The sequence below is a fragment of the Xenopus tropicalis genome, chromosome 4 (genome assembly GCF_000004195.4).
Source record: "Xenopus tropicalis strain Nigerian chromosome 4, UCB_Xtro_10.0, whole genome shotgun sequence".
NCBI classification, from domain to species: domain Eukaryota; kingdom Metazoa; phylum Chordata; class Amphibia; order Anura; family Pipidae; genus Xenopus; species Xenopus tropicalis.
Window position 1 is genome coordinate 35,586,082 of NC_030680.2, and position 16,482 is coordinate 35,602,563.

The following is a 16,482-nucleotide window of genomic DNA, read 5'->3' on the forward strand; positions in this document are numbered from 1 at the left end:
ATGTAGATTTGGAGTTTTTTTTCTCCCTTAATAACGTAAACCTTCATTTAAAAACTGCATTTTGTGTTCAATTACGTTATCTTTGACTAATAGTTAACTGTTTTTGATGAGCAGAAACATTTAAGTGTGACAAACATGCAAAAGAATAAGAAATCAGGAAGGGGGCAAATAGTTTTTCACACCACTGTACAATATGGAGGTTTACAAAGTGTAGAGCTGGTTTTGATGGGGGTCCCCAAACTCTAAATGGGGAGCAGATTTAACTATATTTAGGATACAGGTAGGGGCTGCCAAAATAAGAATATAACAGCATTTTGACCACAGTGATTTCCTATCCATTACAGCGTGCAATCGACATTTGATGCTTGAGATTTGAGATACATAAAGGTGGCCACACATGTATAGGTTTGCTCAGATAATTTGGTTGATTGTAGCCTTGCCTCCCAGCAATTTGCTAGAGCAGGGGTGTCAAGCTCAATCACATAAGGGGGCCGAAATCTAAAACACAGGCTAAGTCGCAGGCCAAATTTTTTATTAATATACTTTGTAAGATACTAAGGGGTATATTTATCACAATGTGTAAAAAGTGGAGTAAGATGTTGCTCATAGCAGCCAATAGATGCTTTGCTACAATTGAAATCTGATTACTGATTGGATGCCTTGGGCAACATTACTGGTAATGCTTCACTCCACTTTTTACACAGCATGATAAATATACCGCTTAGTTACTATGTGAGGAAAATGGAAATTGATCAGGCTGGATGGTCAGACACACTCACCAAGGGCCACATAAAACAGCCAGGTGGGCCGGAGTGTTTGACATATATGTGCTAGACAGTCATTGAACTCACAGGCAGTGGAGCCACAGACAAAGTGCTACATTATGTCTCTTAATGCCTCTGATAAATTTAGATTTGTCTTTGAACAGAAATGTTATAGAGAATTATCCTCTGATTACAATGGCCAGCCAGGTCTGAAAGTGTCCTCACTTAGCTGCTATGGCAGTTTGCCAGGACCACTGCTCACTCAATTATCAGTTTTTTCAATAAAAGCTCAGGTCCAGGTACCAGTCCTACTGTTTTCTCTAAAAGGTTCTCTTTTCTATTATCTTTTTTTAAACGTTTGAAACATGTTCTTTATTCTGTATGTAGTTGAACCAATATGCAACAAGACATAAAGCACATTGTGATACAATGATTTATTACTATTCAGGGTGTTCATAGAATGCTGCATAGGCTATGGCATGTTTCTCATTATAAATAGTTTTTTATATAGCAGCATTGTATATTTAGCTTTAGTTTTTACCCTGGGTTGAGAATCCCTGCAGATGTTTTGCTTTCTCATGAACGCTTTTAACACCTATGACAGTGGGCCCCTTGTGCATTGTCTGTCTCTATCAGCTTCACTGCCAGTGAAGAGGTTAAAGAGACCATGAAAGGACATTTCACAGCTGGGATGTACATGGATCGCTCGTGGGACATGAAACTTCATTTGACACAAACAAGCTGTGCTTGGAAGTAGACAAGTGCTGAATAACACAATTGGTCCTTCTTCCTTCCGCTGTTCCACGGCCAACTTCTGCCCCTTCTTCCTCCATATCCTGGTAGTGTTACAGTAAACCCAGCATTCTCCTCTTCGCAGTGAGAAATGCATCAGGCTGTGACGCACACATGCATAATAGTATGAGAAGTGCACCTGATGGGCCGTAGGGGAACCTGAGGGAACCCAAACATATTTGTATCTGGACAATAGTGGCCTGTTAATTGCTCAAGGTCACATCACCGCCAGCAGCCAATTTACAGCTGAATGTGGAATCGCTACTCTAAGAGAGGCAAATAATAATAATAGCTACTTGTTATAGGGCAAAACAGTCTGCAAATGTGTAATTGGTCTTAAAGGTGTAGTTCACCTTCAAATTATGTAGACATTGATATTCTGAGAAAATATGCAACTGGTCTCCATTTTTAATTTTTTATGTTTTTTCAGTTATGTAGCTAAAAGCGAAAGTTTTCAATAAACATATATTACAACTGCTTATTAGTGCCCCACTGAGCCCTTTATACCACCTGAGCCCCTCAGCAGTCGCCAGGTGTTTCTATAGTTATAGTAGTATATAGTACAGGGCTTTTCTTTCATATTAAAGTTTATTGCAGTTTCCATAATCATAACAGTCAAACATTGTAATACATGGTCCTTTTAGAAAATTGTTTTACGTTGTTCACATATAATAATATCTCAGTATCTGAAATGTTACATATACTGCTCATGATACAGATGTATAACAATAATTTCAAACAAATTCCAAGAATTTTATGTCTTCTTATGTTAACTTTCCATCAAGTTTGTCTTTTATAACATTTCTAGGAAATTGAATATATAAACGCTCAGCCTTACTGCTCACACGGCACGATGCATCAATCCCCAATAGCCCACCGCCTGGCTTTTTGGAATATCACAGGAAAAGAGGAGAGCACCTTCACGCAGATGAACTGCTTCAGCCTTTATTCAAACCACAGCACACAACATGTTTCGGGCTGTATCATGCCCTTTCTGAAGTGTGAGAAACATGTTGTGTGCTGTGGTTTGAATAAAGGCTGCGTGAAGGTGCTCTCCTCTTTTCCTGTGATTTTATAACATTTCTGTCATTTTCAATGTGGTATCATTCGATATCTATTTTGCGTCCTGTCTTGTTTCGATAAATTGCATCCAGAAAAACCAAGTTTCTGCAAACAATATTTTTTGTTAATGGAGGATGTAATCAATGCCTTGGCTGCCATTAATAACTGAATTAAGATATTAGTTTTATGTTTATCAGATGTTTCAATTTGGTGATATAGTGGGATCGTTGAGGGGCTTTTAGGCAGTTGTACGCCTGTAATGTCAGCACAGTGTGTCAGTACTACTGAGAGTACAGGGCTTTTGTGTTCCCATTTGCTCCACTTTTGTATATGGTGAAGCCTGAAGCCATCACAAGCCTTAAATGTAATGCTTAACGTCCTCTGGATACAAATAATTCAATGTAATCTTTAATATATAAAATGATTTATTAATGATCTAGTTTATCAGCGACCTGGAAACTATACATCTTTTGGTTTGTATTAATATTTTTGTGTTATTATTTATACATTATTTATAAAACACCAACATAGACTGATGTTCTTTCTCCATCTGTTCTGGCACTCTCTCCATTCTATCACTCAGACATGCTTGCTAGAAACAATAACCCTGGCAACCAAAGGGAAGAGCTGCAGAATCACCAGTTTGTTTGAAGGACAATAGTTGGTCACTCACTAGTGTTTGGTTGGGCATGCAAAATCTGTCACACAAAGTACATGTTAGTGCAGCGCTTCCTTGATAAATAACTCCTACAGTGTCCTTCAGTCCCATGGCAGTCCTCTAATGAAATAGTGTTTAACATACCTATCCCTTTAACAACCTCTCCCCTGAACTCCCACAGTCACATATGCCACTGTCAGTAATGTACACCTAATATCTAACGTAACTGCTCCGCTGAAATGCATAGAAATGTCACCTGCTGCCCTATTGTGGGAAGCAGTAGGGCATGGCAGGGGGAGGGGCGTGGGTGGAATGGGGCGGAGTATGTGTGGAACGGGGCGGTGTATGTGTGGAACGGGGCGGTGAGGCCAGGGCGTGACAGGCATGATGCTCCTAGTTCACCATAGATCTGGCATCTCTGCATATTGGCTGCTTTATAACATATTTTCAGACAATGTTCAGAAGTTCTTAACCAAGTTTTGTAACCTACAGCATCCCAAAAGCAGGTAGCAGTTTCTGATTGGTTGCTATGGGTCCCTAGACCTGCTGAAAATTTTGGAACCTTTACTGTACCCCCTTTTTGAGAAACAGTTATTAAATGGATCCTTGTTAAATAACGTTAAAACCAAATGGACATGTATAATGAATGTATATTGGAAAGAATGACACTTTAGCCAAACAAATAGGTTTTGGGTGAAGGACTTTGGGTTTTGCATGCCTTTAGGAGGCAGTGCTTCCCCTTTAATAAATGCACTTGTGATACTATGTGAGACTTTAATGATTGAATAAATGAACTTTGTATTTCCTAGTAACTGCTCAGTCTGTATTGTGTTTGGCCATACTTTCTTGCTGGCTATGGGTCACAGGTTGTCACAAGTAGTTAGAGAATGAGTTTTATCACGTGCAATGTCATGCGCAGTCTCTCACACAGTCACGCAATGCTGCCTACAATCTCAGTCAGTGCCTGCCAACAAACTAACAAAACAGCCAAAGAGTCAGTGCCAACCAGCTGGCACGTCACAGGGCATTACTAGGCCTTTGGTACTGAGTGGAGCAGCAAGAACTGAAACCCCAGAGATCACGGATTCGCCTACACAAATCAATTTTGTTGGTCAGACTTTGTATTCTAGTAAACTGCACATGTTGTAATTTTCCATGGCTTTAATCCGATCTAAATAAACCAGGCCCAGACATTGCTGCTGGTTCTCTAATATCCCGTGGAGTTGGAGCTAAAGAGCTTACACACATTTTTCTTTAGCAAAACCTGATACCATGAATTTACTGATACAAACTCCTCCTACAATTCCCTGTCTGCAATAGGGTTGCCACCTTTTTTAAAAGAAAGTTACCAGCCAGCAGGGGGCAGTATAACGTTAAAGGGGGCAGGTTAATGATAAAGGGGTGGAGCGATGACATAATGCATGACTCCAGGAAAAGAAAAAGGGTAGGTTTCCGCTAGTTTCTGGACCAATCAAGGGCTTAAGGGGGCAGGCCATGGGGCTGAACTTAAGGATGTTATAAATTTACCGGCTATTACATTGCTGGTAAATGTGTAATACCAGCCCCAGTCTTGGCAGGTATGTTACCGGCTAGGCCAATAAAATTCCGGCCAGTTGGCAACCCCACTTGATATTATGTTTCACAATGGGGAAGGTTGGCAAGCGACCAAGATCCAATGTGCCACAAAGTTGGACCGTCACAATATTATGAAATAGTTCAGTAATTCCTTATTTCCTTTCCTTGTGCCTGTCTCTGATCATAAGGAAATATCGGTAACTCGGTAAGAATAATTATTACTTTAAGAGACAGCTACTTACTGTGCATTGTGGGTAAAAATAAATGAAAAGTTTATTTTTTAAAATGAGTGCAGGAATTAGGGTTGGCACCACCCCCCCCCCCTGCCAAAAGCCGGGCATGGGGGCAGTGACATCATGGGGCAGGGCAGTGACACCATGGGGGTGGAGCTGTGACTTCACAGGGGCAAATAAGTAAAAATGGTGGCAATCCTAGCTAGTTTTTACCCTATTCTCTAATGTTTGCAGGTCTTAATAAATGAGGTAATTATTAGCATTAGTTCTACACCCAATGATATTAACACCAGTCATCCCAATTCTCTGAGACAGTCAGCCCCCCCCTCACCCTATCCTTACTGTGTGCCCTGTTAGACTGCAAAGAGAATAATGAGAATAGCTCAGTCACTCTATGTGCCAGACTGGTGCAGCCAGTAGTAGTCACACTTACCCTAATTTCAATGAAACAGTAATGGCAGCTCTTAGTTTGGGTGTGCACTTGGTCATATTATGGGAAAACTGCTTTCTGGGAAGGGGAGATAACCTGTTGCTCTGCTAGTTTGAATTCCCACTATTCGCTGTTTGCTTTCTGTATAATAGCATGCCTTGCAGGCACTGTGGGACCACGTGATACATGAACCTTTGTTACAAGAGTCAATTTGTCTGTTGGGAACCGTTCACCAGAAAAGCAAATAATGCCCCAGAATCACAGCAAACTCCAAATGACTAAATCTCATCCTGTGTCCGTGACCCATAAGTCTTTTTGCCTGTAACACTAGGGCAGTGGTTACCAAACTGTAGGGCTCCCCCCAGAATGAAGGCTAGGATATTTGAGATAATACCTATATGCTTTGCAGGACCCTCCTGGAAACCCAGCTTTAAGATCAATTAGAGTAAAGTAAGGGTGGGTGATATCAGGCTATTTCGGTCATTTGGCCCTGGGGCCAAATGGTCAAATTAAAATGGCGGGTAGAGGCGCTATCGGTTGCGGGAGCACATAAGGGAGTGATGCGGTCCCCAATCTGACCGACAGACACCTTAACATACAGGGTAAACACTAATTTACTATACTACAGATAGATGATAGATAGATAGATAGATCTACATTACATATAGACAACAGGCTCTCCTATTCATACAGGGGCAAAACTAACAGTCTCCTACGTGTAGTGCCTCACACTCTCCATGTGTGTGTGTATGTGTGTCTGTGTGTGTATGTGTGTGTGTGTGTGTGTCTGTGTGTGTGTGTCAGAGTCAGAAAGTGCAGAGCTGGAAGTTCAGAAGCTCTGGGGGCACAGACTGCACATGTACGTAGTTTCCCAGCCTACCTTTGTTCACAGTTTTTCTCCTGCACTTCTCAGTTCTCAGCTTTGTGTCTGCTCCTCTCTTTCCCTCCCACCCATGCAGCACCCCTGCCTGCTCCCTATCTCCCCTACCTAGTGCTCGGTGCTAAGTGCCCAAATGTCTCTCAGACAGAGCTCAGTGACAGAGCGAGACTGTCACACTGAGGAGTGTTGCCCAGATTTCGATAGGGCAGTTTTGATTTTTGGCTCATTGATGTGGTCCTCAGTCTGCCAGTGCCTATACCTGCTGTTTTAATTCAATCATTTGGCCCTAGGGCCAGACTACTGAATTAGCCCAATATCACATACCTTGGGTGGGCATATCGGGAGAAGATCTGCTCATTTGGCGACCTCACCAAACGAGTGGATCACAACGTGTATAGTCACCTTTAAAATGTTTCTTCTGAGGAGAGGTTTTTGCCCCACCTCATATCACCCCTCTTTTTAACTATTACTAGCATGTCACACTTTTGTAAATAAGGCAGGTAGGCAGCATACTGTAAGGGCTCTGGCACACGAGGGAGATTAGTTGCCCGTGACAAATCTCCCTTGTTGCGGGTGACTAATCTCCCCGATATGACATCCCACCGGCGAGAATGTAAATCGCCAGTGGGATGGCATATGCAGCACCGTCTCGATTTACATTTTCGCCGGTGGGATGTCATATCGGGGAGATTAGTTGCCCGCTAAAAGGGGCTACAAGCAGCTGTTCCCTGGTCATAAGGTTCTGCATCAGCCGCAGCAGGAAACTGCAGTTGTTTTGTCGCCCTTAATTTGCAAATAAACACTTGGAAGTGCTCCCTGATCATTAAAGGTGGCCACACACTGGCGATCTGAAACATCGTCAGATCCGCCACACACCGTCAGGGTTGAAACAGCAGATAAGGAGGTAGAAACAATAGGATTTCTACCTCCTTCTGCCGATTCAGCCCTGACGGCAGATTTTGGTCGGGCGCCTTCTATGGCGCCCTATCAAAATCTTTTAACCGGGCCGATCGGTGAGTCGACCAATATCAGCAGCCTCCTGCGATATCGGTCGACTCGCCGACATGCCATACACGCAACGCGGTTTCGTACGATAGTATCGGTGCGTGTATGGCCAGCTTAAGGCAATTGCATCAGACGCCTGTGACAGCTACATTTACATATGACAATTGCCTGACGTGAGGACTCCCCCAATTCTAAGCGATTGCTATTCAGATCAGTGGCTAGCCCATGCATTGTTGGGGCAACAGCCAGAGTCTCAGTGTATGCCAATGCCCTTAATTTAGTCCGAGGACAAATTAGCAGTTGGTTCAGTATTTAGTAACTTGACTACAAAAATGTAAAGGGTCACAAGTGAACTAACTTTGCATGTCCTTCAGGTAATACAATCTCCACCATGCAGTCTCTCTCCCACACTCACATGCCAGGGTTTTAGTAAATGGGCATTAGGGGCATATGCCCAGGGCCAAGCTACAGTCCTTTGTGTGCTAATGTTTGAATGACAAATCCTCCAAAATTGGTAGATACCTCTAGTGCCAGACTGGGCCTCCTAGGGCCCCTTGGGGAACCTGACATCCAGGGCCCTTTCTACAGTCTGGCACAGTAGAGAAGTTATATAGGCTTAGGGTAAAAGTAAGAAAAGGCTAATGGGAATTTTCCCAGCTTGGGGAGCGCTAGGGCCTGTGCCCAGGGCCATAACAAGGGGCAGGCAGAAGAGGCATGTGCCTAGGGTGCATTTGTGGGGGGGTTGCTAGGCATGTACTCTTCTGTCTGCCTACCCTGAATACTAGTCCTTCTGTAGATCGTCACTACTCCTGCCCTAGCTTGTTCTGTGGTGCAGGTATCAGCACAGCAGGTAGCAGGGAAAATCTGGGAAATGTATTGCCTGGGGATTGGGTCCTACCTTGGGAGCATTCATTGTTTGGCCTTGATTTGGCTGTGCCCATACTGTGCTGGACTTACTAGATGGTGCTACGGGTTAAGTCCCCTTTTAATGTCCTTCGTAATGATATATACAATAGTAATTTAAGCTAATTTGTAGTTTTATTTGCTTCTCTAATAAGCTTCTCATTAATTGTGAAATTCACACAGTTTTAAAGCCATTAGCTTTCCAGCGCCTACTTACCTATTAGTGAATGAGCACCCCAGTCATCCATAGATAGTGACACATTAATGAAATCTCCTTTGCTTTAGTCTGTCTTTTATACACAATCTACAAAAATTAGTGATGCATGTACAAACTACTCTGTCTAGGCGCTCTGTCTCTTTATCATGCACCCACACATGCCTCAATTATGACAATTGCGCCAAGGTGAAAAGAGCCAAAACGGCACAAAAACTGCATACAGAGGGCTGCATATGGGTGTACCCTAGAATGCCCCTAGTTTCCACCTTCATTCAAAATACCCAAGTGATGTAGGGCAGGGGAATGCAAGGGACCATTGAACCTTACAGCTCCCTCTGATTATGGAGAATGTTGGATACAGGACTCCCTTCTGCCCCACAGTGATGCACCATGTCTCTACAGTGGTCTATGGGTATTGACAGGCAATCTCATACATGTAGTTTCATAGATAGATGAACAGAGAGTGGAGAGATAATACAGATGAAATAGATAGATGATAAATAGATAGATGATAGATAGATAGATGATATATAGATAGATAGATAGATTGATTGATAGATGATAAATAGATGATAGATAGATGATAGATAGATAGATCTACTGTACATTACATATAGACAACAGGCTCTCCTATTCATACAGGGGCAAAACTAACAGTCTCCTACGTGTAGTGCCTCACACTCTCTATGTGTGTGTGTGTGTGTATGTGTGTGTGTGTGTGTATGTGTGTGTGTGTCAGAGTCAGAAAGTGCAGAGCTGTGAGTTGAGCAGCTCCGGGGGCACAGACTGCACATGTATGTAGCTTCCCAGCCTACCTTTATTCACAGTTTTTCTCCTGTACTTTGTCAGTACTCAGCTTTGTGTCTGCTCCCTTCCTTCCCTCCCACCCATCCAGCAGATCCAGCACCCCTGCCTGCTCCCTATCTCCCTACCTAGTGCCCGGGTGTCTCTCAGACAGAGCTCAGGGAGAAGGGAGAGACTGTCAGACTGAGGAGGCTCGGAGTGAGACGCACCGCTGGCTTTGGGATCCCGCGTTTATTTAGCGCCGGGCTGGCTGGATTGCGGGAATCTCTATGTGCTGCGCTCTCCTGCACATACACGTCTCTCTCTCGGATCGGAGAGCGCACAGTGCAACTGAATGAGGCTCGGATGGTCGCATTATAGGATATAAGTTTGGCATCAGGGGACTTTCTGCGGAACCATTCGCCAGCATGCCAGTGGGCACAGGGGGCGGTAGGCTAGCTTGCACCCTTGTGTTGCTGGCATTCCTGCTGCACTGCACCTTCCCTCCGGTAAGTCATGCACTTGTGTGGCTTGGGCTACAGGTATGTGCCAGGTATGTGCCCAGGCAGCCTGTCGGTGGCCAATATAGGGTACAGAGGGGGGAATGTTCAGGTGGTATGGAGTTATAGGCATCATGCCCAGACAGCCTTTGGGGTACAGAGACGGACACGGAGAGTTATTAGGGTGAGGAAGGGAGAGAGAAAGGATGGCTGGGGGCAGACTATATAACGAAAAGCTGTTATACAGAGTAGGCATTGGGCAGTACAGGCGGAATCCCTATAGTCTGTACAGTCTGAGGCTGTAGTGCAACAGCTAATGGCAGGGAGTCCCTGGGAAAGAGTGATGTATATGGGGCTTGGATTCTGCACTTGCTCCTTTCCAGCTGTTGATAAACTTCAGCTTACAGAAAAGTCAGATATGTGATGCCTGGGGGCTGTCTGTGCAACAAGGGAGCACTTGTACTAACAGACACTACACTCTCTTTATGTATTTCACCTTTAGTGTTAAAAAATGACCCACAATTATGTAGAGAATACAGGCAAACAGACACAATGGCAATTCTGCATGATAATATACAGTACACTTACCAAGCTATTCCCAGCAGGGGGCAGTTATAAAGATTACAGAGCTATAATGCCAAGATAACATTATACCTAATAAACTAAAGGGACAGACAGATATTTCTGTAAATAGTAATTATTGCTCCAAAAAAAGTTTAAACCCAGAGACAGCTTGTAATTAATACGTCATGAGATGTTGCTTAGAATTACAATTATTTTTATTAAGCAAAACTTTTATATTTGGGTTTACATTCACTTTAATAGCAGGTAAAGTAGAAAAGTACTCTATGAACAGAGACGTTGCTTATGTTTATTAGGGAAGATAGCTGTAGTGGTTAGAGATACATTATTACTCTATTATGTAACAGTTGATATTTGTAGGCACTAAATGCTGGGGACTCGGCAGCTACTCGAAATATATTTTATTATTATTATATTATTATTATTAGGGCAACAAGTAATGTCTGTAAATCAGCTGTATCAATGTTACTGTATTGTACAAGGGAGAGTGAGAATGTGCTTCATACACATTGTGCCTCAGTACAGCTGGACATATACGCACCTATAAAATCATATAAAATAATAACAGCAAAAGATTCAGTGAAAATAAAACCACATTTTAATGGCTCAAAGATTTTTTCAAAACATAATACAAAACAAATTCAAATGTATACTATACCAAACAGTGACAGGGTGCATCCTAGTGCCTCTCCTAACGCGTTTCGCACAAAGTGCTTCATCAGAGGAGGTATTGTGTGTTGATGTAGGAGAAGTAAGGGTTACAATCCATGGCACTTAATAAGTTAAGGGTAACTGGTCTGAGTCTAAAGAAACAACTTAAGGGTAACTGGTCTGGGTCTGAAGAAATATAGAAAGAAAAAGAGAATAAATAGTAAAGTAAATGTTTTTATTTTGTTTTAACTGTTTTGCACTATTTTGCACTGAACTACACTAATGTATTTTATTGTGCGTGATGTTTTAACACAGTGGCTATAATATCCACTATAGTGGTTAGAAAAATTAAAAAAGTTAAAGTTTTTAACTGAGAAGATTTTTTCTAAAACATATAAGTTCTATGAAGATTTTTTATGTGGTTTTGTATAATCTATGCTGAATACAGGGCAATTTTAGACCCTGGAACATGTATGTGTTAAGAATTGTTATAACTTATGCTGAATACAGGGCAATTTTAAACCCTGGAATGTGTATATCTTAAGAATTATTGTAATATATGCTCACTATAAGGTACAGCATTAACCCTGCACACTGTATATGAGATATGCTGTTTGGTATAAAAGGGAAGTGACATCAACACACAATACCTCCTCTGATGAAGCACTTTGTGCGAAACGCGTTAGGAGAGGCACTAGGATGCACCCTGTCACTGTTTGGTATAGTATACATTTGAATTTGTTTTGTATTTTGTTTTGAAAAAATCTTTGAGCCATTAAAATGTGGTTTTATTTTCACTGAATCTTTTGCTGTTATTGTATATTGGTTCAGGGCCTATCAGTGAAATATAAAATGTGATTTCCTTTCCTAATTTATATTGTTGCAATTAATCATATAAAATATTTGTAGCGTGGCGATCGGTCATTAAGTCAGTCGACCAGGTTAGGAAATTTTAGTTGGTTAACAATAAAATCTGCGCGTGTATTGTGTGACGATATCCTTGGGGGGCCTACAATGGAAGTCACTTTTGTACCATTGGTGTCTGCCAACTGTATCATGTTCAGAACATCCTCCTATTTTTAGGGCTTTATCCTACAATTTTAGTCATAGTAACATAGTAAGTTAGGTTGAAAAAAATCCATCACGTTCAACCATAAAATGTCTGAATGTTAGTTTTAGATCTTTGCATTTAAATGTATAATCATATCTGAATGTTCATCAGAAGACTAAAATCTGAACATGTATGGCCACCCTAAAGGCCCCCATACACGTTGAGATCCGCTCGTTTTGGCAAGATCGCCAAGCAAGCGGATCTTCACCTAAGATTGGGCGATATCGGGGAGCGTGTAGGTAAAAAAAATAATTTGATAGTTTGAATTATATTGGCGTCAATGGGGCAGTCGGTTTCTAACCTGGCCGATCGATATCTGGCCAATTTTAGGCCAGATATCGGTCGGGCAGGCCCCTTGTTCCACCTTAACTTCTAAATAGACAGTACAGTGCAGCTATATATATGCACCTCTACAATTGCTTGGCCATGACAAATGCAATGTACAGTGCAACTATATATGTGCCCCTTTGTACTTGCTTTGCCCTGCTGAATTCTATGTACAGTAAAATTGTAGAGTTGCAATCTGTGGATTCTGGAAAATGCAAGAAGGGCATAGACAGTCACTATTTATTGGGCCTGTGGGGGCTGTTTGGTCCTCTTTGTACTTCAAATGCCAGGGCCTATTTTGAATGTGGGCCTGGAAGTGCGCCTCTGTACTTGATTTACCCTGCCAAATGCAATGAACAGTGCAGCTACAGATGTGCACCTCTACACTGATTTCCATACTGAATGGAATGTACAGTGCAGCTGCAGCCCTACACAAATGTAAGTCTCTGGATGGAATCTCCAGTGCAGCTCTGGTCTGCCCTGCCCAATTGAATGAACAATTCAGCTTTCATCACATAGTGAGCTCCAAGTATCCTATACAGCAGGGGTCGCAAGCCTTTCTTACTCGTGAGCCACAGTCAAATGTAAAAAGACTTGGAGAGCAACACAAGCACCATAAAAGTTAATGGAGGTGCAAAATAAGGGCTAAGATTGGCTATTAGGCAGCTTCTATGCACACTATCAGCTTACAGGAGGCTTTATTTGGTAGTAAATCTTGTTTTTAATCAACCAAAACTTGCCCCCAAGTCAGGACTTTAAAAATAACTCCCTGGTTTGGGGGCACTGAGAGCAGCATCCAAGGGGTTGGGGAGCAACATGTTGCCCCTGCGCCACTGGTTGGGGATCACTGCTATACAGTAGTTGAGGGAAAGGGATTTGGTGGCATATTTACACTGATTATTTTAGCTCATAAAATGATTCCCCTCCTCCATATCTTTATTTACAGGAGGAACATTATTAGCAATTAGGAACCAGCAACTAGCAGATTATTAACCAAAATATTCTGGTTTGTGTGTGAGAAGTAGGGCACATGGAAAAGAACACTGCAAATTTATCAGCAAATCTCATCTGCACAGTATACCATATCTGATATTTAGGTAACTGGCACATATAATTGGTGGCATATTTCTATAATATATCCCTGCAAAGGCAGCTGAGTTATTGCAGACACTGCTGGGGAGGAGGGGTTAAAGATTGAAATCCTTGCTATAATCCAATTAGCCATAATTAAAGATAACATGGAGAAGCGGACTTTGTGTGAGAATATATTTGGGTCAGTGCTAGTTCAGGAGAGCCCAGAAGGGTGGCAGACACTGGCAGTTGTGCAAGTGTTGTAGTGCCTGCTGAGCATGCCGAAGTTTTGTTGTTGCAAAGTCTCTTCTACAGACTGTCTGGCTACTCTGCTGAGATGATATCAGTAATGAAGAAAGAGTCCTGGGATGTTAGTGGAGGAAAGGCTAGAATGAGTACACAGGGACGTGGGCCGGTTGTGGGAGGAGGTTGACACAGGGAACATAGAGAATGAGCATATGGCTTGGAGGTAGCAAATAGCAAAAACATTGGAAATGTTGGGGGAGAGGGTGGGCTGGGAAGGGCAGGTCTAATCTCTACTCATTATCTATTTCTTGTTATTCAGAAATATCTTGTTTCTTATTTTTACAGACATCAGGGCCACATTCTCCAGAGTCCAGAAGAGTTGGAGAAGGTATGAGGGATGTGAAAACATAAACATCTGTCACTAACCCAGAGATATGTGTGGCTGTAACACATGACTAACCACATTTAAATAATACCAATATCAACCAATGCCAAACTCTACTTACATTTGTCTTCTGTATATAAAATTGGGTAGGATCAACTGTTGTGATAAAGGACCATTATAACTTAGCATTTTCCTGCCTTTTTGGTTATTTGTATTAAGATCTTAACATTATAGCAGGCCTCTGTGTCCAACCTTAGTGCCAGGCAATGCCAGACTGGTGCCTTAGGCAACCGGATCCCCTGTAAGTGGCCAGTGGGAGGAGCGAGGATAGGGGGTAGTGCACAGGGCTTGAGGGTCTGGACTAGGGGTAGGTAGACAGAAGAGGTAGGTGCCTAGCACCCTCACTGTTGTGCCCTAGGATACCCCTAGTTTCAGCCCTGGCCAGCCTACTTGAGATAATGGTGCCACCAATGCTTAGGATCAAGGTAGATGGAAAAGTAGATCTTATTCTACTCTGAAAGCTTAGCCTAAAGGCCACTTTGTGTGATAATTGGGGAGAATGACTATTTGTGTTCCAGGATAAGTCATAACAGGATTCTGGGAAGAAATTCCTTAAGGCTCCTAGAAAAGTCCCATTTACATGGGTTTATTCTATAGGCTTAAGCTCACCCACTGGGTTTTCAATGCAAAAGCCAGGATAATAGCTGATCAGATTCCCAACTACAGACCGGTTTCACCCTTCTTGGGGCTCATCAGTGTAGTGTAGGGTTTTCTGATCAGCTTAGGTAGAGCCAGGAGTGGGGATTCACGAACAAACTAAACGGGTTGTGGAGACCGCCTCATACGTATGCAAATAAGTCATAACAGGATTCTGGGGGCGAAACCAGTCTGTAGTTGGGAATCTGATCTGCTATTATCCTGGCTTCTGCTTTAAACCCAGTGGGTGAGCTTTAGCCTATAGGATAAACCCATGTAAATGAGACTTTTCTAGGAGCCTTAAGGAATTTCTTCCCAGAATCCTGTTATGACTTATTTGCATACGTATGAGGCGGTCTCCTCAATCCTTTTAGTTTGTTCGTGTTCCAGGATATACATGAAAACCCAGCGACAAATACCATTTTTGTGTCTTAAATATTCTTAATACTATAGCTGAATCACAGGGGAATTAAACTATAAAAAAGTTTGCCAACCATAGCCATAGAGTCCAGTGATCCAGGTATCCGTTTGTTGACCCAGCTGGGTCTGCTTAATTTAGGAATTCTGACTTTCCCTGCACCTGCGCCAGTCTATCCATTATTCACCTCCCTTTGATGTGGCCTGTACTTTAGCTGCATGGATGGTTGTTGAGTTTTATGGCAGGAAGTCTATTGTCCTGGCTCTCACCTTCAGTGTTACCAACGGGATGGCAAAGCTAAATATTTGTTCACCTTTGTTAGGCTGCAGGCTTATTGTGGAATATCCAAAATGCTATTTCCATTTTTTAAAAACAGAAATTCGGCTGTTAGTGCAGAGAGCGCAATTGCCTCCCTGGACCCCCTCTGGAGCCGTAAAGGTTAACACAGGGGGCCGAGGGGGGCGGCATTGCAGGAGCCACCTCAGGCGGCTCAGGGGCCAGAAACACCCCTGGAAATTACTATAATTTAATTTTACTTCAGCTTTTGTTGATGTGTGGTTGAAGGGACACTATTATCTGGAGAGAAATTTTTTTTCTAAAAACACTGTTTAATATTCAGTTGAAGAGATAAAGCCACCTGTTCAAGAAGCAAAAGGCAATATATGGGCCTGGGCACACAGAGCAGAGGTAGGTTTGAAGAACACAAAAGCAGGAGTCCTTTGCCAAGCTCCATTCTGCTCCATGCCTTTAAGAGGGGCCTGGATGAGTTCTTGATCAATCAGAATATCCAAGGCTATTGTGATACTAATATCTACAGTTAGTACTAGTGGTTGTATTTATAGTTTATGTATGTGAGTGTATAGATTGGTAGGTGTGGGTTAGGTGTGCTGGGTTTACTTGGATGGGTTGAACTTGATGGACACAGGTCTTTTTTCAACCCTATGTAACTATGTAACTATGTAACTATGTGCCTCAGGCGGAAGCGGTACGTTTCAGTGCAGGCAGGCGGTGTATGGGAGTCGATCCGCTTCTCTCTGAAGAAAAAGCGCAGCCCTATATGACTGGAACCTCTTCTACTCACTGGGTTTGTCTGTATAGCAGAAATTAGGCATGATCGCTAGCCCTTAAGGGCTCTGGTACACGGGGAGATTAGTCGCCCGCGGCAAAACTCCCTGCTCGCGGGCGACTAATCT

The 16,482-nt window shown here is 42.6% G+C and overlaps 1 protein-coding gene across 5 annotated transcripts in view; it reads left to right on the forward strand.

Moving 5' to 3' along the window:
* Positions 1–16,482, forward strand: part of vegfb (vascular endothelial growth factor B) — a 38,901-nt gene that overhangs the window by 4,767 nt on the left and 17,652 nt on the right. For 2 of the 5 annotated variants that reach the window (XM_031900647.1, XM_031900648.1), the window contains exon 2: positions 14,136–14,178. In XM_031900647.1, the coding sequence (XP_031756507.1) occupies positions 14,136–14,178 (43 nt within the window). Of the gene's footprint in view, positions 1–9,200; positions 9,812–14,135; positions 14,179–16,482 lie in introns of those variants that run through there. The other 3 variants (XM_004913641.4, XM_004913640.4, XM_002940223.5) reach the window with 3 other exon arrangements.